The sequence below is a fragment of the Sceloporus undulatus genome, chromosome 2 (genome assembly GCF_019175285.1).
Source record: "Sceloporus undulatus isolate JIND9_A2432 ecotype Alabama chromosome 2, SceUnd_v1.1, whole genome shotgun sequence".
NCBI classification, from domain to species: Eukaryota; Metazoa; Chordata; class Lepidosauria; order Squamata; family Phrynosomatidae; genus Sceloporus; species Sceloporus undulatus.
This window is the reverse complement of record NC_056523.1, coordinates 6,746,977-6,770,510: the sequence shown is the minus strand read 5'-3', so window position 1 is coordinate 6,770,510 and position 23,534 is coordinate 6,746,977. Positions and strand designations below refer to the sequence as shown.

At 42.6% G+C, this 23,534-nt stretch overlaps 1 protein-coding gene across 1 annotated transcript in view; it reads right to left on the bottom strand.

Annotated features, from left to right (window-relative positions):
• The window catches only part of LOC121923424 (paternally-expressed gene 3 protein-like), a 40,967-nt gene extending 17,555 nt beyond the window's left edge, over nt 1-23,412 (bottom strand). Inside the window, 6 exon segments of the mRNA XM_042453837.1 lie at nt 2,312-4,950; nt 10,728-10,854; nt 13,774-13,847; nt 15,795-15,921; nt 17,295-17,846; nt 23,149-23,412. Of these exon segments, the coding sequence (XP_042309771.1) occupies nt 2,312-4,950; nt 10,728-10,854; nt 13,774-13,847; nt 15,795-15,921; nt 17,295-17,714 (3,387 nt within the window). The 5' untranslated portion in view covers nt 17,715-17,846; nt 23,149-23,412.
• Between the last annotated feature and the right edge of the window lie 122 nt (nt 23,413-23,534).

Here is a 23,534-nt window from a genome sequence, read left to right as displayed (position 1 = left end):
AATTTTAATTTTCTAAATGTTTGACCAACATATAAAAGATTACATGGTCATACAATAACACTGATTACATTTTTTTCAATAGCAATAGGTAAATTGTTTTAATACAAACTTTTCATGAGTGTGTGGAGGTATGAAAACCTTAATCTTGAGACTTGCCCATTTTCCACCCTGTTAATGACCAATAGTAGATCACTTTGAGGAAATGTGTTTTACAGTATCTATATGGACAATCTTGTCTTTCAAACTGGCTTTTGTCTGCTGTCTTCACTGTCCAACTCTTGCATCCATACATGATAATGAGGAGTGCCTTGGATGATTCTAACTTTAATGTTCACTTTTATATCTTTACACTTTAGGATGTTGCTGTGATCCTTCATAGCTGCCCTTAGCATTCCTAGTCTTCTGATTTCCTGACTGCAATCTCCATTCTAATCAATGTAGGTTCCAAGGTATGGGAAATCTTTAACTATTTCAATTTCCCCATTGTCCAGGTTGAATTTATGTAGTTCCTCCATGGTCACTATTGTTGCTGTCATTAAATTCAGCATTAATCCTGTCTTTGCACTTTCTTCCTTGACCTTAGTAATATTTCCAAGTCTGTGTTTTTCACTAGTAGTATAGTGTTATCCAGATACCTAAGGTTCAAAATACACTGCAGACATAAGCCACTTTGAGACAACTGTTCCTGCCCTAGTTCATCTGGCCCTGGAGACTTGAATTGATTTAGAGTAGTCAGTACCATCACTTTACCTATTCTGTGTTGCATTTCCCCTGTTGCATCATCTGCTCAGAAGAAAGAGAAAGGGAAATAAGCGGAAGGAACATCAACAATCTAAGGTCTGAAATACACTGCAAAAATAATCTCGTTGGAAACCACTTTAATGGTTTTCTGCAATGTGTTTCAGACCTTAGGAGGCTGAATATGAGTCAGTGATGTGATGCAGCAGCTAAGAAAACCAATGCAATTCTAGGCTGCATCAGTAAGAGGGAGCAAACTTGCTTTCTGCTACTCCAGAAACTAGGACATGGAGAAATGGATTAAAGCTACAAGAAAAGAGATTCCAACTCAACTTTAGGAAGAACCTCCTGACAGTAAGAGCTGTTTGACAGTGGAATATGCTGCTTCAGAGTGTGGAGACATCTATTTCTTTAGAGCAGTGGTTCCCAACCTTCCTAATGCCACGACCCTTTAATACAGTTCCTCATGTTGTGGTGACCCAAATTCATGAAATTATTTTCGTTGCTACTTCATAACTGTAATTAACTGTTTTCCAATGGTCTTAGGCGACCCCCTTGAAAGGGTCATTCGACCCCCAAAGGGGTCCCGACCCACAGGTTGGGAACCACTGCTTTAGAGGTTTCTAAACAAAGGCTGGAAGGTGATATTGTGGGAGTGCTTTGACTGTGTCTTCCTGCATGGCGGCGGGGGGGGGGTTTGAATTGGATGGCTCTTGTGGTCTCTTTCAACTCTGTGATGGGATGATGTGGTGTTTGCACAAAGAAAAATTATTGCCTGGCTGAGTAATAAGCAGATATGTCAGGAAGGTTGCAGAAACTTGTGTTAACCAAGGTCAATCTCACAGGAAGTTGGAAAGAGGCCTGTGCTGAGAGGGGCGGGAGGACAGCAGGGGAATGCGTGAAAGTTTGGGTATATGAGCAAATTAAGGAAAAGCCTGCAAACATATAGGAGAGAAACATTGTTTACTATATGCTTGCAACTGGGGATTATGGTAGTTCCATCTACAGAAGTCAAGCTGTTAATTTATGTTGGTTGGTGAAATAAAGGTTTTGCTGTTACTATACAGAAGACTAGTTTATTGAACTGAAGGGAGTGGCAGGTTGTGACAATGAAATAGCTACCAGAGAAATGTCAAATTTCTGGCATCTGGTTTCCCTCTTAAATGGATTCTCCCATCCATCTGAAGAGTTGAATTCATAGCAAAAGCTTTTCCACACTTCTGGCATTTGTATAATTTCTGGCATGGGTGAATTCCCTGGTGTTTCACAAGTTCTGAATTGGGAACAAAACATTTTGCACATTCTTGTGATTGCTAAGCTAGAGTGTGTGCTTGTCTTCCTTTGTTTTCCCTTTCCTTTGTCATTATACTTACTTCTTGGGAACTGGAAGGTAGAATTGTGATTCGATGTTTTATTTCCTTTCTCTCCCTTTATTCTAAATAAACAAACCTTCCAAGACCAGAACAGACTGTTTTCCCAGCTTCATATCCAAACCTACATATGTTTGACAGCTGGATAAGGTGTGAGAGTTATGCCTGATAGCTAATGATTGAGCTACGGATGTGCTATCTCATGGCTGAGTGCAGTGTCCATCAGCCAAGTGGGTTTCTGGGCTGCCTCTGTCTGCCGGGCCCAGACTGTAATCATTACACTTTCCTATATGGATTTGCTGGTGGTTTACAAGGTAATCTTTGCGAGCAAAACATTTCTCACACTCCTGACATTTATAGGGTTTCTTGCCTGTGTGGAGTCTCAAGTGTTTCAGAAGGTATGCATTTTGAGCAAAACGTTTCCCACACTCCCTGCATATGTATGGTCTCTCTCCCGTGTGGAGTCTCAGGTGTTTCATCAGACTTCCATTTTGAGTAAAACTTTTCCCACACTCTTGGCATTTGTATGGTTTCTCTCCTGTGTGGACACTCAGATGCTTCACCAGACATACTTTCTGAGTAAAATATTTCCCACACTCCTGGCATTTGTATGGTTTCTCTCTTGTATGCACCTTCTGATGAATCAAAAGAACACGGTTGTAAGCAAAACATTTTCCGCACTCCTGACATTTGTAGGGTTTCTCGCCTGTGTGGAGTCTTGCATGCATCACAAGGCCTGCATTTTGGGCAAAACATTTCCCACACTCCTGACATTTGTAGGGCTTATTGCCTGTGTGGAGTCTCTGGTGTGTCACCAGACATCCATTCTGAGTAAAACTTTTCCCACACTCCTGACATTTGTATGGTTTCTCTCCTGTGTGAACTCTCAGATGCTTCACCAGACATCCTTTCTGAGTAAAACATTTCCCACACTCCTGGCATTTGTGTGGCTTTTCTCCTGTATGCACCACCTGATGAATCACAAGGGCTCTTTTGTAAGCAAAACATTTCCCACACTCCTGACATTTGTAGGGTTTCTCACCTGTGTGGAGTCTCCTGTGTATCACAAAGTTTGAATTTTGAGCAAAACATTTCTTACACTCCTGACATTTGTAAGGTTTCTCACCTGTGTGGACTCTCTGGTGTTTCACCAGGCATCCTTTCTGAGCAAAACATTTCCCACATTTTTCACATGTGTATGGCTTCTCTCCTGTATGCACCCTCTGATGAATCACAAAGTCACGTTGCCCTGCAAAACATTTTCCACACTCTTGACATTTGTAGGGTTTCTCACCTGTGTGGACTCTTTGGTGTTTTACAAGTTCTGACTTGGAAGCTAAACATTTCCCACACTCTTGACATTTGTACGATTTCTCACTTGTATGTATTCTCTCATGTTTTACAAAGTCTGATTTGGAAACAAATTTTTCCCCACACTCCTGGCATTTGTATGGCTTCTCTCCTGTATGCGCCCACTGATGAATAGCAAGGTCTCTTTTCCAAGCAAAACATTTTTTACACGCCTGACATTTGTAGGGCTTCTTGCCTGGAAGGATTTTCTGGTGTTTCACAAGTTCTGAGCTGCGAGCAAAACTTATCACAGGTTTTTCTCCTGTGTGGACTCTTAGATGCTTCATTAGATGTCCTTTCTGAGCAAAACATTTCCCACATTCCTGGCATTTGTAGGGTTTCTCTCCTGTATGCACCCTCTGATGAATCATAATGGATGGTTTTCGAGCAAAACATTTCCCACACTCCTGGCATTTGTATGGTTTCTCTCCTGTATGCACTCTCTGATGAATCAGAAGGTGTCCTTTTTGAGCAAAACATTTCCCACACTGCTGGCATTCGTATGGCTTCTCTCCAGTATGCACCCTCTGATGAATCACAAGGTCTCTATTCCAAGCAAAATATTTTCCACACTCCTGACATTTGTAGGATTTCTTGCCTGTGTGGACTCTTTGGTGCTTTACAAGTTCTGACTTGTAAGCAAAACATTTCTCACATTCCTGGCATTCATATGGCTTCTCACCTGTATGCACTCTCTGATGAATCACAAAGTCATGATGCCATGCAAAACATTTTCCACATTCCTGACATTTGTAGGGTTTCTCGCCTGTGTGGACTCTTTGGTGTTTTACAAGTTCTGACTTGGAAACAAAACATTTCCCACACTCTTGACATTTGTAGGGTTTCTCACCTGTATGTATTCTCTCATGTTTTACAAGGTTTGACTTGGAAACAAATTTTTTCCCACACTGCTGGCATTTGTATGGCTTTTCTCCTGTATGCCCCCTCTGATGAATCACAAGGTCTCTGTTCCAAGCAAAACATTTCCCACACTCCTGACATTTGCAGGGTTTCTTGCTTGGGGGGATTCTCTGGTGTTTCACAAGTTCTGAGCTGCGAGCAAAACTTTTCACAGTTTTGTCTCTTGTGTGGACTTTTAGATGAGTCACCAGATGTCCTTTCTGAGCAAAACATTTCCCACATTCCTGGCATTTGTAGGGTTTCTCTCCTGTATGCACCCTCTGATGAATCATAACCCCTGCCTTTCGAGCAAAACATTTGCCACACTCCTGGCATTTGTAGATTTTCTCTTCTGCACAGACTTTCCAGTGGCTCACAAGGTCTGTGTGCACTTTCAGATGTGCCATAAGTAGTGAGTGGTAAACAAAGCATTCCCCACATTTCTGGCATCTGTGTGGTTTCTTTACTGTGTGGACTTCTTGGTGGTTCACGTTGTTCAATTTATCATCAAAACCCTTTACAGAAACCTGACATCTAAAGCTTTTCCCCCCAGTATGCATAGCGCACACACGTGTTTTCCTCCAGTTTTCAGCTGTGAAGAAGAAAAACAGAAAAAAAATATTTTTTGTATTTGTGTGAAAAAGTATTTCAGGGTATGGGAAAGGGATTAAATCCAAACAAGTTAAAGACAAATGAATCCTAAAAGCAAAATAAGAGATGTGATGCCCCTCTTGTACAGTTTAGGTCAAGACTATCTGAATATTCCCTCCCTATAAATGCTTGCCTCAGTCTTATGATCTTCGGGGAGGGCTTTCCCTATCCCACCTCCTTCCCAGGTTCAGCTGTGAGAACATGGGAGAGCTCCTTCTTGGTGGCAGCTCCAAAGCTTTGGGACTCTTTCCCAGCTTAGGGAAGTTCAAACTGCTCCCTCTCTCTTGTCTTTTCCTCAGAAAGCAAAGACTTTCCTCTTTAAACTTGCCTTCAGCCTTAACTGACCAGGATAGATTGATAGGCAATCAGATGTATGTGTGTATGTGTTTAATATGCAGTATGCATTACAAATGTTTTAATTAGATGTATGTTTTAATCCTTTTTAAAACTGGTACTACACTATTTTAGCTGTTGTGTTTTAATTTATATTGTAAGCTGCTCTGAGTCTCAATTGGGAACAAAACAGAAAATAAATTTTGTTTTGTTTCACCTGCTTTTTCAGTTTTATTCGAACTACAACAAAAATTCAACAATATCAGTCATGATTAGACCAAGAAAACTGCTCAATCTGTGTAAAGATGAGACCTTGGGGGCAAGCACCTGGCTGCCTGGACTGCTGCTCTCCTCTTGTTTGGGGCCCTCCCTGGGACATCCAGAGCTGGAGGACCTAAAGATTGTAGTGCATGCGCTGGAAACCTCAAGGATGGACTTCTGCAATGCACTGGGATAACTCTTACCAAGTTTGGAAACTTCATTTAGTTCAAAACATGATAGCCAGACTGATTACTGTGACATCCAGGGATGATCATATTACACCAGTATGAAAATCACTTCATTGTCTGCCAGTTTCTAGGCAAGATACAAAGTGTTGATTATTACCTTTAAAGCCCTATATGATTTGGGTGCAGGTTACCTACAGGATTGCCTCCTCCCATATAATCTCCTTCTTTTGCTCAGGTCCTCTCTGGTAAACATTTACTCCAGTCATCCAGGACGACATCAGCAACTGTCAGCCAGAGGACCTTTTGTTCAGCAGCTCCTAAACTTTGGAATGCCCTGCCAGAAGAGATTTGACAGCTGAATACACTGATTGAATTTAAAAGAGCATTAAAGACTGGTCTCTTCCAGTGGACTTATTCTGGTGGTTTTTAAATTGTGAATTTTAAATGATGAATTATAGATGTTGATAGTTTTAATATGTGTACATCTTATTTGTCCTTTTAAATTGATGTTTTAATTGATGTAGTTTGTTAATTGTTGTCCCCTCGCTCCATGGCGAGAAGTGGGTTGTTGTTATTTGGGAGAAAGGTTTGTGGGAAGGGAGCTTCCTGTCTGAGCTGGGATTGAACCCTAGAGTCCAGTGAAGCTTGGTGCTCAGTAAAGATGGATCCTGTTGGATTGCACAGAGTGTCCAGGACAGGGATAGAAAATACATGATCTGTGAGCCACACACTGCCCTATGCTGCCTAGTTTTGCCTTCAGGTTTTCAAAACAATAATAAGAGGCAGTGGAATTTCATGCTGAGTTGATAATCAGGAAGTGGCTATCAACAAGGTTGTGTTCTACCAAACATCAAATGGAAGGTCTTATTACAGTTACGTTAGCCTGGCATTTCTCTATAAAATGTAACATATTGTCCATATATATAAATTCTATGATGCACACAGTTCTCTCTGTATGAAGGGCCTATGCCACAAAATACAGGATTTATTGACATCTTGCTCAGTCTGGACAAAAGGAAAAACTTTGCAATCTTTAAATGGGGTCAGCCCTTACAATAACTGATAGCACCTATAAAGGAATATGCTTTCCAAATATCAAATAGGGGACACCCTTTACAATCAGGGGCACCTGGCAACCTACGTGTGTGTGTGTGTGTGTGTCTAAATGTTTGTCATTTTTGTAACAAAGAACTTACTTTGATTTTTAAAAAATCTGCTGGAAACCCTTTTGCCTCATAATTTCTATCTTTCTCCCTCCCTCCCTCCACCGATTCTTCTACTCCAACTTACAAAGTTCCCCATGGAATGTATAGAGCAGGGATGGGCAACACAGGGAGGCTAAGAAGCTATATTAGCCCCAATTTTCTCCGCCTGCGCGCGCGCGCCTGCCCTGCTTCCCTTCACGCGCGTGCGCCTGCCCTGCTTCCTTCCACACGCGCACACCAGCCATCATAAGAAGGAGGAGGGGGGAGAGGAGGAGGAGGAAGGAGCCGGAGGAAGGGTGCCTGAAGGCCAGGGCAGAATTGGGCCAGAGGAAGAGGAGGAGGAGAAAGCTGAATCAGTGGCCATTAGGTCTGCCTTGGTATTTTGGGGTTTTTAAATTATATTTAAAAATACAGTATAAAAAACTTATTTTATTTAATTTTTTAAATTTTTATTATTGCTTTTTATTTTTTATTTTATTAATTTTTATTATGGCTTGCTTTTTATTTTATAACATTAATTTTTATTATTAAATATATACACCCCTGCCTTGTTTTTTTTAATTATTTTTTATTATTAAATATATGCAAGTGCATTTTCTGTGTATTTATGGCAATTTGAATGTTAACAAGTCTGCCTTTCTTGGCCAATTATAGTAGTGGTGATGATGATGATAATGATGATGATGATATTGATATCAACAAGCTTCTGAGGCACAGCCAATGTAACTTGATGTGATTTTTACAAACTCACACACAGTGAAGAAAAACCACAGTCCCTTGCCCAAGTACACACTTCTGAGAAGTACAGTTGAACCTGAGGGCAAGTCCATTTCTGCCATCTGTCTAGGAATAATGCCAAAATGTCCTCCATTTTGATCATGCCTAAAAACATGCATTTATATTAACATTTAAAAAAAAAACCTCAATTTTTGAGTGTCCTCCATTTTTAAGAAAATGTGTCCTAGATTTGAAAATGTTGCCCTACATTTGTCCTACATTTGTCCCGGTTTGGAGATCCTCACTTATGGCAACCCTAAGTGTGGGAGACATTTACATCACATTTTTGGAAAGATCTTTTTCAAGAACAGAAACTGAGTAGAAATCATTTTCCTTTTCACTTTCTGTTTTAAGTAAGTCCTCTCCTAGGCTGAAAAGACCTCACGGCACCCCCTAAAATTGCATAAATTCTCTCCCCATACACTTTAGAGGGCACACACACACACACACACACACACACACACACACAGAGAGAAACTGGCAGTCACAAAAAGGGTCCTGGGGCTGCAGGTGGCTGGTGGGCCACACTTTGCCAAAAACTACTCTGTAGCATCCTACACTGGAGGGGAGATGGAAATACATACAGCTGCTTATCTCCTAATAAAGATGACAGCGGACTACATCTTACATATTGATTTCAATGCTTTTTTTCAGTGAAAAATATTTCATTGAAATTAAAAATATCCTTTTTCAAACCGAGTGTTTTATTCTTAAAATAAAGTGGAACTGTTCTAATTTACTAGAATCATATTATGTTATAGGTTATGATCCCCTAGGCCTGGGGAAAATACATCCTCGCCCTGGAACTTTTACTCTTAATTTATCGCAGGATTAGGACAAATTGAAAAACTAAAAGCAAGCATCCAGGGGGGCACCTAGCTTAAGGAGACTACATGTGAAAGGGATCCAGGAGTCCTAGTAGACCACAAGTTGAACATGAGTCAACAGTGTGATGTGGCAGCTAAAAAGGCAAATGAGAAAAGGCAAATGAGAAAAGGTAGATGTATAGTGTCTAGATCAAGGAAAGTACCATAATAGTGCCACTCCATTCTGCTTTGGTCAGCCCTCGCCTGAAATATTGTTTGCAGTTCTGGACACCACAATTCAAAAAGGATGTGGAGAAAGTGGAGCGTGTCCAGACGAGGGTGACCAAAATGGTGAAGGGTCTGGAGACCATGCCTTATGAGGAACGACTTAGGAAGCAGGGGATGTTTAGCCTGGAGAAGAGAAGGTTAAGGGGTTATATGATAGCCCTGCTTAAATATTTGAAGAGGTGTCATACTGAGGATGGAGTAAGCTTGTTTTCTGCTGCTTCAGAGAACAGGATACAGAAAAATGGATGCAAGCTACAGGAAAATTCCACCTAAACATTAGGAGGAACTTCCTGACAATAAGAGCTGTTCGACAGTGGAACACACTCCCTCAGAGTGTGGTGGAGGTGTTTAAACAAAGGCTGGGGGATGGCCATCTGTGGGGGATGCTTTGATACTGTGTTCCTACATGGCAGGGGGTTGGACTGGACAGCTCTTGCGGTCTGTTCCAACTCTATGATTCTATGATTCTGTTCACCATAGCACACCATACATATTCTTTTGACAGGGACAGAAGTGTTGTGAACACAACATGTTTTATGTTAATTTTATAGCTTGGGAGGGAGGGTTGGGTCAGGGTTATGTGGGTTTTATTGTTCTTATATTGTATATCATATAAACTCTGTTGTTACCCGCCTCGATCCCCAAACGGAGGAGGATATAAATAAATATTTTATTTTATTATTATTATTATATAACAACATGGTGCATTGCCATTGCATCCTGGCACCCAGTCCCTGACATGTGTTGTCCAATGTACTATTGGGCATAAAGTCAGGCACTGCTGGTGTAGTTTTTCTCCCTGTGCAGCTATTTATACCATGCTAAGGCAATGCTGGATTACTGCTGCCTTACTCTCTAAAGCCATCTTCTGTTTTAGAACACTTCTTGCTTCAGACATTAGCTAGAACCTGGGTGATGATGTAACTGTATGTATCCTAGGGTTGTGAGTATGTCAGTTTAAGTTCATTATTCCATGAAGTACAGGAGACTTCCTTACACAACACCCCCCCCATCACTGCTTCAATAGGCAGGTGTGTGACTGGGGGAGGATGTTGTTTGGTGGAAGACAAGGCATATGGAGAGAAAGCTGTTCTCCAGCTCTGTGTTAAGGAGCCCCCTGTGACTGACATCAGTTGAGATGCTACTCCCACTGAGAAGCAACATTGCTGCTGCTAATTTTCCTTTTGTTCTCTGCCATCACTTCAACTTCAGCTTCTGGCTGCCCTATGAATCTGAGACCTCCAAGAGCCCTGGTCATCAACTGTCCACTGAGGTTTTGCAAACCCAGGGCCACGACTTCCTTGACTGAAATAATCCCAATCCACTAGTAGCATGATCTCTCCCTTTTCCTACTGATGTTGTGCAGCTTTGGACTTTTCATTCACCTCTGGGCAGACCAGTGACTGAATGTCCCTTAAACTTGAGCAGCTTGAGTTCAGTTGCATCACAAGCCACAGTATTACCTGTCTTGTTCTTCTGTATCTGACAGATCCTCCATCAATGCCACCACTAGCTACCGTATTTGGCACATTGGTTCTGGCTCTTCACCAAAAGCCTATCCAACCTGGGAAACTCTACCAGCAACACTGCTTGCCAACAGCTAAACCTCTTGTCCCACGGAGGCATAGAATCCCACTACCACTTTTTAGAACATGAATTATCATGAACAAGGGAATGACAGTCTTACCAAGACAGCCCATAATTCCACAGGTCTCCTCATGATATCATATATAAGGATTGTCCCTTTCCCATTTGGGATGAGTCAAGACCCCATTAAAAATATTGTAGCTGTTAATGCCGTTATTATAAACACATTTTAAAACAGAAGACATAACCATCTAGAGAAAGAGATAGCCTTACCAAGAGAGGCCACAATCTCATAGATCTCTGCTGTGATATGCCTGTGCAGGGCTCTCTGGTCAAGATCCAGCAGGGTCCACTCCTCTGAGGAGAAAAACACAGCCACCTCCTCAAAAGTCACCAAACCCTAGAGACAGAGGAAAAAGGTTCTTGCTCACCTCAGATATTAAGGTGACTACAGGCTGAAGCAACTAGGATAAAGTGGGCCATTGCCACAGTCCCAAATGGAATGCCGACAGGAGCGGCTTTTCGCCACTCCTTTTTGGGTGGGCTTTTCCAGGCTCCATCTGCTCTCTGTGCAGTTTCCAGTTGCTCTGGAGGCATGCGCCAGCTGCATTCCCCACCCCAAAGTGTCAGGAAGCTACTCTTTCCTGCCTGTCTGTTTCAGACCTCAGAGGCTGATAAGGCTCCAAAAGCAGCTGACGTGAGATTGATTCTTCCACAAACACCAGAATGAGCATTGTGGACAAAGTCTTTCAAACACAGGAGCCTCAGCCTGTGACATACTCTACAGTTGCAATAAAGGGAGATTGGTCATAAAGAAATATAACACCAGAACTGAGGAACAAAATGGCAAAGGTTTTATCCTGCAAGATCTGAACCTGGGGTAGGCAACTGCAGATGGGGTAGACAGGGCATTTCAGCAAGCCAGAAGGGATGCTGTGTCACTTCCAACTGCCTTTTTGGCCAATTTTGAGCTAGTGTTTTTGGTTTGTTTATTTTTTCAGTTTTGGGGGAGGGTGGTGGGTTTTTATGACATACCCTCCAACTGTTCCATCTATGAAGGGACAATGCCAATTTATCCTCCTTTCTTTCACATTTTCAGCAGCTATTTCTTTCTCCTCCTCCCTTCTTGTAATTTTTAGTTTGTAATTCCTAGACTCTATGAAAGATTTTCTAAAGATAGATTAACAGTTGGCAATTAATTAGCACTGAACCAAAATGTTTTGAGGAAGGTTCAAAATTGCCCAGGGAAGAAACTGAAAAATGGTTTCTAGCCAGGGACTGTGAAATCAATTCCATGGAACAACACAAAGTGTTTACCATTGCCAAATTTCCTGAAGGATAGCTCACTGTAGGCAGCAGATGGGTGTTCATGAAAAAGAGTTTGATCTCAGGTGAGATTAAATACAAGACAAGGTTGATGGAATGGGCATACGAAGACAAAATACCAGGGACATGCGTCTGGAATTAGATTGTCAGGGGTCACAAGAGATTCAGGGATTTGTGGACAGTGACTGGACATGTGACACATAGGAGAGAAAGTCCACAGCTGGAATGGTGATTACATTGGAAGATTCACAAGCATCTAGACAGATGGCAAAGGCAGAAAGGCTGCATGCCAGGCATAAACATGAAAACATTAAATATTGTAATGTGAGACAAGCAATGAATGAAGGCTTGATCTGGTCAATTTATTGCAAGTCTGTGAATAATGTGGCAGACATCATGATGAGAACATTATGTGTAGAAAAGCATCAAGGGATGGCTGAGAAGCTGGGGATGGTAAAACATGATGTGTAATGTATGTAGCTATTCAATCCAGTGAAATTGGAGGGGTGTCAGTGTATGTATGCATTAGGAATTTCACTGGACAGAATATGGCAGCTGGATGATGCAATGTTTGGAAAGGTTGCAACATGGTGGAGTGTCATCATCACACCACTTGGAGAACATGCCCAGGATGACTCAACAGGCTGATGCAACGGACAACTGCAGGCACCAGTTTTTATTTATTTAATTTATTTAAAGGATTTATATCCTGTCTTTCTCCCACAGTGGGATTAAAGGCACCTGTGAGGGGAGATCATGTCATGGACAGTGTGCATGACAGTGTGGGTTACTGAGTAGTGAGTTATTGTTGGTTGTGGATGGCTGTTGTGTATATAGTGCATTATATATATTTAGTAGTAAAGTTCTGTAAATAGAACATGGTGCTCCTGAGTATTTCTTTAGCACTTTGTGGAGCTGTAGGTGCTGGCAGCACTGCAGCCAAGCAGAGATAGACCACAAGTGGAGTATGCGGCTCTAACAGAAACGTGGGATGGTAAGTTATGAGGTATTGGACTGGTAGGGAGGAGTAAACTGTTGCATTTAATCCAATTTAGAAACAAAGTTAGGATATAAATCATATGTGTGTGTATGAATATGACAAAGGTTAAAATATTTAAAGATTTATAAAATAAATAGTTCAAATTAAAACTACACAGTCTCAAGCTATAAATACCAATAATGGAGAAGGTCCATGAGACATAAATCACAAATAGCCCAAGGTCCTAAAAGATCTTCATACAAAGAGATGCCACATAACAGTTTTCACACATGGCCAATGAAGTTCTTATGTTTTCCAATTTTAGACAAAGGATTGCCTGAAAATTGGCATTACAGTAAAAGCAATTTTATAATAATAAAGTTAACTTTAATAATAATAATAATTTTACAAATGGCTTTAAGGTTTTGTGAACTGTCCAAGGTTTCTTTTTGCTGTTCTAGAGACCACATGCTGAGCACATATCAAAATCGGCCTTAAACATTCCTAAGTGGCATTGGCATTCTTCCTTGTAGAGGCCAATGTTGCCCGTTCTGATGGTTACTTGGCAACTCTAGAAGCTACCATAGCTTCTCTGTGATTGCTAATGGCTGAATAAAGGAGAAGAGTAATTTATTCTGGACCAAGGAAGAAGGAGAGGACTATCTCTTAGCTCCCCTTCTGGGTTCAAGAAAAAGTTAGAGAAAAAGACAGCAACCCTAATATAGCAAGAACAAAGCTGAAGACACAGTGATTTAAACCTAGAGGTTGCAAAGGGAAGCCCTCCAACCTCAGGGCCAGGATGGATAAAATCGGTCAGTCTGGTTTACTCTCACATTCAGGTTTTTCAACCTCTCCATTGGAAATATGAAGAAATTTGCAAATTTTTACAATTTTTAAAAATCCCCAAGCAAACTGAAACAAAATTCTCCCTCTACTGCTGAGAGGGAATCTGATCTAGGTAAAGAGGATCCCACACTGCTCAACTCCTCTTGTTCCAGGAATCTTGCTTCTTACCTGATCTGGTTCTATTTCACTGCAAAGAGGAGGAAGAGACGACTGAGTTTTTGATGGTAGCCTCATTCCAGCGTCTGTGGGAGAGATCAAGATCACACACACTTCTGTCAGAGGTTATAGCTACAACCTTAAACGAATACTCATTAGGCTGGGAGTACAAGCATAGCTCAGTCAACACAGCTCCTTTTCAGAAATTTAAAAGAAGCAACTGGCACTGGTTTAACAATGAGCAACTGCCAATACAATGTAACAGTTAAAATGTTTAAATTCAAAGTTATTGCTATTCCAGTAAGAGGGTTGGAAAACAGCCATAACCGCCAGATTTTACACACACACACACACACACATTTTAAAAAAGCCAGGAGTTTTTGTTTTAAGTCATTTGATAAAAACAAAGGTTTAAACGAACCAACCCTGAAACTGCCATCCACACAGGGGTTGTGTAGTGCATTAAATGTATATCTCACATGCAGAGATTATGCTCTCCAGCTTTGATGTAGTTATCTCGGCTGCTTTATGTTCATATACGTGTGTGTGTGTGTGCGCGCACACACACATATACACACATATACACAGTAGCAAAGAACTGAAGAACAGAACAAATGCTTTGAATTTGTACTGCTTGGATATCTAGCTAAAAAATCTGTACTTGAACTGACAACAGCTATAATAGAATATCTTTCTAAACAGCTACATGTGAGGGAGAGAGAGAGAGAAGATTGGCATTTTCATTTGCGGAACTAATAAAGTTGCACTGTGTTGCAGATAATTTGTAACGGTCTTGGTTGTCCCTAGTAGCCCTTTCTCTATCAGTTAATTCTTCAATTAAGATGATGTCCCAGGGCCTTGTGTTTTTGTTTACTGTATTTTCCGGTGTATAAGACGACTGGGCGTATAAGACGACCTCCAACCTTTCCAGTTAAAATATAGAGTTTGGGATATACTCACTGTATAAGACTACCCCTCTTTTAATGCACACCAAATAAAAATTTAAAAAACATCAGATTTGATTTCAATATGGTAATTTTAATTCAAATGCTTATGACATGCAGGTACTTAGCAGGAAAACTTGTTGTATACAAAGCCTGCTTGGATTGGTTAGCTCTCCCTGCCTGTTCAGCCCTCCCTGTCTCCAAGACTATCAAAGCAGTAGCACAAGCACGGCTCTTTTTTCCATAACCCACAGCCGTTTTTGAGCTCCCCCCACCATATGCGGCGACCACAGATTCTCCAGTGCAGCTCGGAGGTTTCAGCACCTGCCCTATAAGACGACCCCTGATTTCTGAGAAGATTTTCTTGGGTTAAAAAGTAATCTTATGTGCCAGAAAATACAGTCTATCTGGACTCCACTCCCTCAGCCTAAAGCCACTTTATTTTCACAACATCCAGGTGAGAAAGAGGACCTGGTTGAGGTTTTGTTGTTGACTGGGAGCTGAAACTGGATTTTCCCAAGCCCTTGTCCAATATTCTAACCACTGCATGACTATCTGTTATTGTTGTGCACTTTCAAATCATTTCTGACTTATAGTAACCCTAAAGTGACTATGGGAGGCAGCATGGTGAATGGAACTTTGGACTACACCTCTGGAAACCATGGTTCAAATCCCCGCTCGGTCATGGAAACCCACTAAGTGACCTTGGGCAAGTCACATTCTTTCAGCCTCAGAGGACAGCAAAGGCTTCTCAACAAATTCTGCCAAGAAATCTCTGAGGCAGGGTCACCTTAAGGCAGTGATGGTGAACCTATGGCATGCGTGCCAGAGGTGGCACTCAGAGTCCTCTCTGTGGGCACATGTGCCATTGTCCCTGCACAGAGTTTGCCAGAGTTTGTTACTAGAAAGTCAGAGGGACATGGCACTTTGCAATAAATAACTGGGTTTTGGGTTGCAGTTTGGGCACTCGGCCTCAAAAAGGTTCACCATCACTGCCTTAAGGTCACCATGAGTCAGAAACCACTAGAAGGCACACAATAACAAAAACAACAACATCAAAAAGATTCTGGACAGAGTGTTCATCTGTACCTTGCAAGGGGCCCCCTTCATCATACTCCTGCTTGATCTCCCTCCATGGAAGACAATGCCTTGTATCCAATGAAGCCTTCTCTGCCACAGAGAATTCAGAGTGAACGTCCCTCAGGAAACTGTTGGCCTGAAACAGCAGTGAAGATGCAAGACATGGAATTTCAAGAATGATGAGAAAATGGGAATGTCTTTGGGAAAGAGCTTTGGACTTGTGTGGTGTCCACCCACATGCAAGTCAGGAAAAAATCAGCGGCTCATAAGCCCTACTTAAAAAAAGGATATACAAAATCAGATGTCGACAAGATGAAACACAGCACAACATAAGGTATGGCAATTTTGTTAATACTTAATACAAATTTATTGGATATGCTGGAACGCAAACAGTTCCATGGAGCCCATAGCAAGAACATCTGAAGTGCTGGAAAACACTGCTATCACTTAACAATGGAAGTATTCTCATGGACCTACTTTAATACACACACACATATATCTACATCTGGAGAAATATGGAGAAACAAAAAAGAAAACCTACTGACACTGTGTATTTAAACTTCCCAGTACAGTCAGTAGCCACAAGACTGTTGTTAGTACAGTGGACCCTTGGTATCTGCTGGGGTTTGGTTCCAGGACCCTCAGCGGATACCAAAATCTGTGGATGCACAAGGTCCATTAAATACAATGGCACAGTCAGATGGTGTTCCTTATATCAAATGACAAAATCAAGGTTTGCTTTTTGGAATTTATACATTTTTAAAGTATTTCAAAATGTGGATACTTGAATCCGTATATAAAAAATTAATGGATATAGAGGGCTGACTATATCTTACTTTGGCTTCTGAATAGGAGAGGGGGGAAGGTAAGTAAGAATAAATCTGTTTCCCTCTCTTAGGTTCAAAACACACTGCAGAAATAATCCTGTTTGAGACTACTTGAACTACCAGGGAATCCTGGGAACTGTATTTTATTGTGGCACCAGAGCTTTCTGACAGAAAAGGCTAAATGTCTCACAAAACTCCAGTTCCCAGAATTCCCTAGCATTGAGCCAGGGCAGTTAAACGGTTTCAAACTGGATAATTTCTGCAGGTTTTTTTTAATCTTAGGGTGATAGTGGACTGCTTGCTGGAGTGGCTGAACCCCATTCTGCTCCTGGACACCTCAGGGCCATACTCTGCCACTATATCTAATACTGGGAAAATCTAGTTGTGTGGCAGTGCCAGCATCAAAAACCTGGCACTTCCTTTGAATGCCTGAGAAACAGGGAGCACCCATATGGTTTTAAAGCAGAATCGCACTTCTAAGAGCCTTTGGAGAGTGTGATTCCACTTCATTATAAGACAGATCCTCCCCACACCTCTCCTTATCCAAGACAAATCTGGGAGTACCACATTTCAACATAAGCTCTTCAGGGAGTCTTTGCACCCTTTAGTCATCAAAGGTCTCAAAACAGGAACCTGATAGCCATCACCTGCTCACATTTGCACCGGGAGTAGATGTTCTCACCTGTGGCTCTTTTGGCTTCTTCTCTGCCTCTGCCTGACTCAGGAGGAAACCCTCTGCTAGGGAAACCGCTTGAGAACAGGTCTCTGCTCCACATTCCCGAACCCACATCTCCAAGTCCGGGGGCAGGATGGTCAGGAACTGCTCCAAGATCACCAGGTCCAGGATCTCATTTTTTGTGTGTCCCTCTGGATTCAGCCACTGGCGGCAGAGATGGTGGAGACGGCTGCAAACGTCTCGGGGGCCCTTGCCCTCCTCAAAGGAAAACTGCCTGAAGCACTGGCGTTGTATGTCTGAGCTGGCAAGGTCCTCACCCAGGAACCTCTTCTGGAATGCCCTCTCCCAGAATTCTACACTGCTCTCAGCAATGAGGCTGTCAGGGCCTCTGTCTCCTTCAGGTCCAGCTAAATCTGGTTCATCCATTCTTCGATTTTTTATTTTATTTTATTTTTTGCAGGGAGGGTTATGTCAACGAAGCCACAAAAATGAAGCAAGTTGTTTCTGGTGCTTCTGTCTCAGCTGAAAGAAGTCCCTAAGCTGCTCTCCTGCAACATCCTGTAAACACAAAATATTGTTACATTATTATTGATATTATCAGGTGTTCATAGAGGACCATCAATGTACATTGTTGTGCTAAGAATTATTATCTTGCTAACAGTAATAATAATAATAATAATAATAATAATAATAAAAGTTTATTTTTATCCCGCTTTTCCAACTTTGATCAAAGCGGCATACAGAATTTAGATAAAAAATACACCAAGATAAAAACATTTACAACAACATTTAAAAACAGTCACAATAACAACACAGGGCCAGCTGAGTGGGGGAATCCATAAACATCCCAAAGGTGTCAACATAGGGGGTGAAACATAAAATGACATCTCATGGGGGGAAGGCTTTAGAGAAGAAGAAGGTCTTAAGGTTCTTCTTAAAAGTATCTAAAGATGTGGTGGAGCGGAGCTCGTCCAGGAGATTATTCCATATTCTTGGGGCCGAGATAGAAAAGGCCCGTTGTGAGGTCCTCGCATAATGTGCAGTTGGGACCTCCAGCAGATTCTTCCCTGCCGACCTGAGTGTGCGGGGCGGATTATATGGGGAGAGGCGGTCCTTCAAGTGCCCTGGGCCCAAGCCATTTAGGGCTTTATAGGTCATAACCAACACCTTGTATTGAGCCCAGAAGCAAATAGGCAGCCAATGAAGATCTTTCAAAATAGGTGTTATGTGGTCTGACCTGGAACCACCAGCGACCAGTCTCGCTGCCATATTTTGCACTAACTGTAGCTTCCGGGTTTGGTACAAGGGTTGCCCCATGTAGAGTGCATTGCAGAAATCCAATCGAGAGGTTACCAGAACATGTACTACAGTTTCAAGGTCCCTCCGGTCCAGGTAGGGGCGCAGCTGGCGTATCAGCTGAAGCTGATAACAAGTGCTCCTGACCGCCGCATCCACCTGAGATGAGACCTGAAGCAATGAGTCCAGGAGCACTCCCAAACTGTGAACCGAGTCCTTCAAGGGCAGCGTGACCCAGTTCAGGACAGGATGGCAAGTCTCAACACCAGTACCTCCGTTTTCTCTGGATTCAGACTGAGTTTGTTTTCTCTCATCCAGCCCATTACCGACTCCAAGCAGGCATTTAGAAGAGAGATGCCATCCCTAGTCACTGCATCAGTCGGAGACACGGAGAAACAAATTTGGGTGTCATCAGCGTACTGATAACCCCGCGCCCCATATCTCCGGATGATCTCTCCCAGCGGTTTCATGTACAGTGGATCCTTGTTATACGCTGGGGTTTGGTTCCAAGATCCCCCATGTATAACAAAATCCGTGTATGCTCAAGTCCCATTAAGTATAATGACATAGCAAAATGGTGTCCCTAATAAAAAATGGAACATCAAGGTAAATTTATACTTTTTTGGAACATTTTCAAACCGTGTATGCTTGAATCCGTGTATAAAAAATCCGTGTATAAGAAGGGCCGACTGTAAATGTTAAATAGCATGCGGGACAGAATAGTTCCTTGAGGGACAGCAGATGTCAGTTCTCTCTTATCGGAGCAGACATCCCCCAGCTGCACCAACTAGAATCTACCCAAGAGGTAGGAACGTAACCACTGGAGCGCAATGCCCCTGATACCTAATTCCCTCAGGCGTTCCAGAAGGATACCATGGTCAATGGTATCGAAAACCGCTGAGATGTCCAAAAGCACTAACAGGGACACGCTTCCCCTGTCCATGCCCAGACGGAGATCATCGACTAGGGCGACCATGGCAGTCTCAACTCCATAGCCCGCCCGAAAGCCGGTTTGAAATGGGTCTAGAAAATCCATTTCATTCAAGATCGATTGAAGCTGGAAAGTGACCGCTCTCTCGATCACCTTCCCCAAAAATGGCAGCAGCGATACAGGCCGATAGTACCCCAAAGGCTGATCCTGTCTGATCTTGGAAGCTAAGCAAGGCCAGCCCCTCCTATGACTACGAAGTGCTGTAGGCAAAGAAAATAACTGGCAAAACCACCTCTTGAGTACTACTCACCTAAGAAAACCCTATTAAATTAGCAATAGCAACAGCAAGTACATTTCTATACTGCTTATCAGTGCACTTAAACATTCCCTAAGCGGTTTACAAAGTGTAAGCTAATTGACGGGGTTGCCATAAGTTGACAGGCAACAAACACACACATGGGAAAGAAAATATTTGTGAAGCCCTCTAAGAGCAAAGAATCCTCTTCCCTGAAGGAAAGGCAGTTCAAAAAATTATTTCACCTGATAGCCAATATCAATAATGAAAAGCATCATAGAGTTGAAAGAGACCACAAGGGCCATCCAGTCCAACCCCCTGCCATGCAGGAAATCACAACAACAACAACAACATATTTATATTTTCCCACCTCTCCTGAATGGATCGAGGCAGGATTACAACCCATAAAATACATACAAAAAACCATCAATAAAATACAATAAAAATAATTACATTAAAATGAACTCATCGTCATACAGCAATAGAATACAATTATACAGTGATAAGAGAATAGAACAGTATTTCTTACATGAGGTCAAGGGGGTAAGCTCACCGAAAAACATCTGTCTTAAGTGCCCTCTTGAAGGCTTCCAAGGAGGCAATAAGACGGATCTCTTCCGGAAGACTATTCCATAATTTCGGAGCAGCCGTAGTGAAAGCTCTTTGGAAAATCATTACAAATCTGGTTGGCTGATGTTTGAATAGATTCTTCCCAGTTTTTCTGAGAGTGCAGGGCGGATTATGTAGGGAGAGGCATTCCTGCAAGTAACTAGGACCCAAGCCATGTAGGGCTTTAAAGATAATGACCAACACCTTGTATTGCGCCCAAAAGCTAATTGGCAGCCAGTGAAGAGATTTTAAAACAGATGTTATGTGGTCAAACCTGGATGAACCAATCTGGCTGCCGCATTTTGAACCAACTGAAGCTTCCGAGCTTGGTACAAGGGTAGCCCCATGAAGTACGCATTACAGAAATAAAGACGAGAGATTAGCTGAGCAAGCACCACAGCTTCAAGGTCCTTTTGGTCCAGGCACCAAGCACTCCTGGCTGTCGCTTCCACTTGAGATGATAATTGTAGAGACGAATCTAGGAGTACTCCCAAACTGCGGACTTTGTTCTTTAGGGGAAGTGTGACGTCATCCTGGACTGATAGACAAACCTCCTTTCCCAGACATGGGATACCTATTGCAAGTACCTCCATTTTCTCTGGATTCAGCTTAAATTTGACCTCATCCAGCCCATTACTGACCCAAGACAGGCATCCAGAGGAGAGATGCCATTCTTAGTCACTGCTACAGTCGGGGACATAGAGAAGTAGATTTGGGTGTCATCAGCGTACTGATAACACCCCACCCCATGTCTCCGGATGATCTCGCCCAGCGGCTTCATGTAAATGTCAAACAGCATGGGGGATAGAATGGTGCCCTGAGGGAAGCCAGATATCAGCTCTCTTTTTGAAGAGCAGCTGTCCCCAGCATCACCATCTGGAATCTGCCTGAGAAGTATGAATGGAGCCACTGGAGTGCAGTGCCTCCAATTCCTAATTTCCTCAGGCGTTCCAGAAGGATACCATATCAGGCTGCTGAGATGTCCAAGAGCACCAACAGGGTCACACTTCCCCTGTCGATACCCAGATGGAGATAATCGACTAAGGAGACCATGACAGTCTCAGCTCTGTATCCCACTCTGAAGTGGGCCCAGATAATTGGCTTCCTCCAAGACAGCATGGAGTAGGAAGGCAACTGTCCTCTCGATCACCTTGTCCAAGAATGGTAGACGGGAGACCGGTCTATAGTTATTTTACATCAGGGGGTCTAGCAAGGAGTTTTTCAAGAGGGGTTTAACCACCGCTTGTTTTAGTTGATCTGGAAATTTTCCCTCTCTAAAAGATGCATTAATTATAGATCTTAACAAAGTTTTTAGCACATCACCTTCCTGGGCAGTCAGCCATGACAGACAAGGATCAAGGGGGCACGTTGTCCTCCTTACACTTCCAAGAAGCTTGTCCAATTGTATTTACAAAATCCAAATGAAGCAGTTTAACATAGTCCACTGTCATTGGACATCTCTCTTACTGTTTCTGTTCTAATGCCTGCTTTCAGATAAATTCTTATCTGAGAGATTTTATTTACGAAAAAGTCATTAAATGCATCACAGTGGACTTAAATGACTCCAAAATTAGGTTCTGGGCAGGAGGCAGCATAGTTAGCTCATTAACCACCCTGAACAGCTCTGCTGGATGAGACCTTGCAGATGCAATGCGTGCAGCATAAAAAGAGTCCTTTGCTGCATCCATTGCCACTCCATAGGACTTCAAAGAGTCTCTATGGTGTGTCTTATCAGATAAAAGAGATGTTTCTGCCAGTGGCGCTCTAGTCGTTGTGCAGCCCGCTTCATCTTACGAAGATCTTGTGTGTATCATGGTTTCCTATTTGAAGCGGGCCAGAAAGGATGCTCGGGGGTGATAATGTCAATAGCCCTAGTAAGATAGTTATTCCAGGTATCAACCAAGGCTTTGACAGAATCGCCGTCATTCCCAATCAAAGCATCTCTGACAGATAGCCATCCAGCCTCTTTTAAAGACCTCTAAAGGAGGAGACTCCATCACCCTCCGAGGGAGTTTGTTCCACTGTTGAACAGCCCTTACTGTCAGGAAGCTCCTCCTAATGTTGAGCTGGAATCTCTTTTCCTGCAGCTTCCATCCATTGTTCCATGTTCTAGTTTCTGGAGCAGCAGAAAATAAGCTTGCTCCCTCCTCAATATGACATCCCTTCAATTTACTTAATCAAGGCCATCATAGCACCACTTAACTGTCTCTTTTCCAGCCTAAACATACCCAGCTCCCTAGTTCTATCGTCATAGGGCCTGGTTTCCAGACCCTTCACCATTTTGGTTGTCCTTCTCTGGACACACTCCAGTTTGTCACAATATTCCAGTTGGTGCCTGACCAGAGCAGAATAGAGTGGTACTATTTCTTTGCATTGGCCTTGTTAGCTGCTGCATTGCACTGTTCACTCATGTTCAACTTGTGGTCTACTTGGACTCCCAGATCCCTTTCACACGTAGAAGTCTCCTTAAGCCAGGTATCACCCATCCTATATTTGTGTTCAGATCATTTTGAATCTTGATGCTGTCCTCTGGAGTATTAGCAATTCCTCCTAATTTGGTGTCATCTGCAAATTTGATAAGTATGCTCCCAATTCTGTCATCCAGGTCATTGATAAAGACGTTGAATCTAAGAAAGCTCCTTCTGGCAATGTCTTTATCTCAGTCATTGTCAAAGGAGCCACAAGATCTCCCTGCAGACTGATCCCAGAGACTAACAGGGCTATGAGACCTTTGGATTCTGCAAAGGCCCAGAATGCAGCTCAAGAGGAGCAGCAGCGCTTCAAGGGCTTCTTCGTACAGCAACCATGGTCCAAAACAGACTGCAGAAACAATCCAGAGTGAGACCACATTAACTGCCCTGGCTCAGTGCCAGGGAATCCTGGGAGTTGTAGTTTTATTGTGGCAGCAGAGCTCTCTCTGGCAGAGAAGGCTCACTGTCTCACAAAAGTACAGTCCCCAGGATCCTTCCGCAGCCTGTCTTTCGGACTCCATCTCCATAATATGACATTACCTGCGGGAAGAGAGGGAAGAAAGGACGCAGTCAGGCCTGCCTGTCAATCAACCCCCAAGGCCCCGCCTTTTCCGGCCATTGTGGTGAAACGTCCTAGAGAGGGA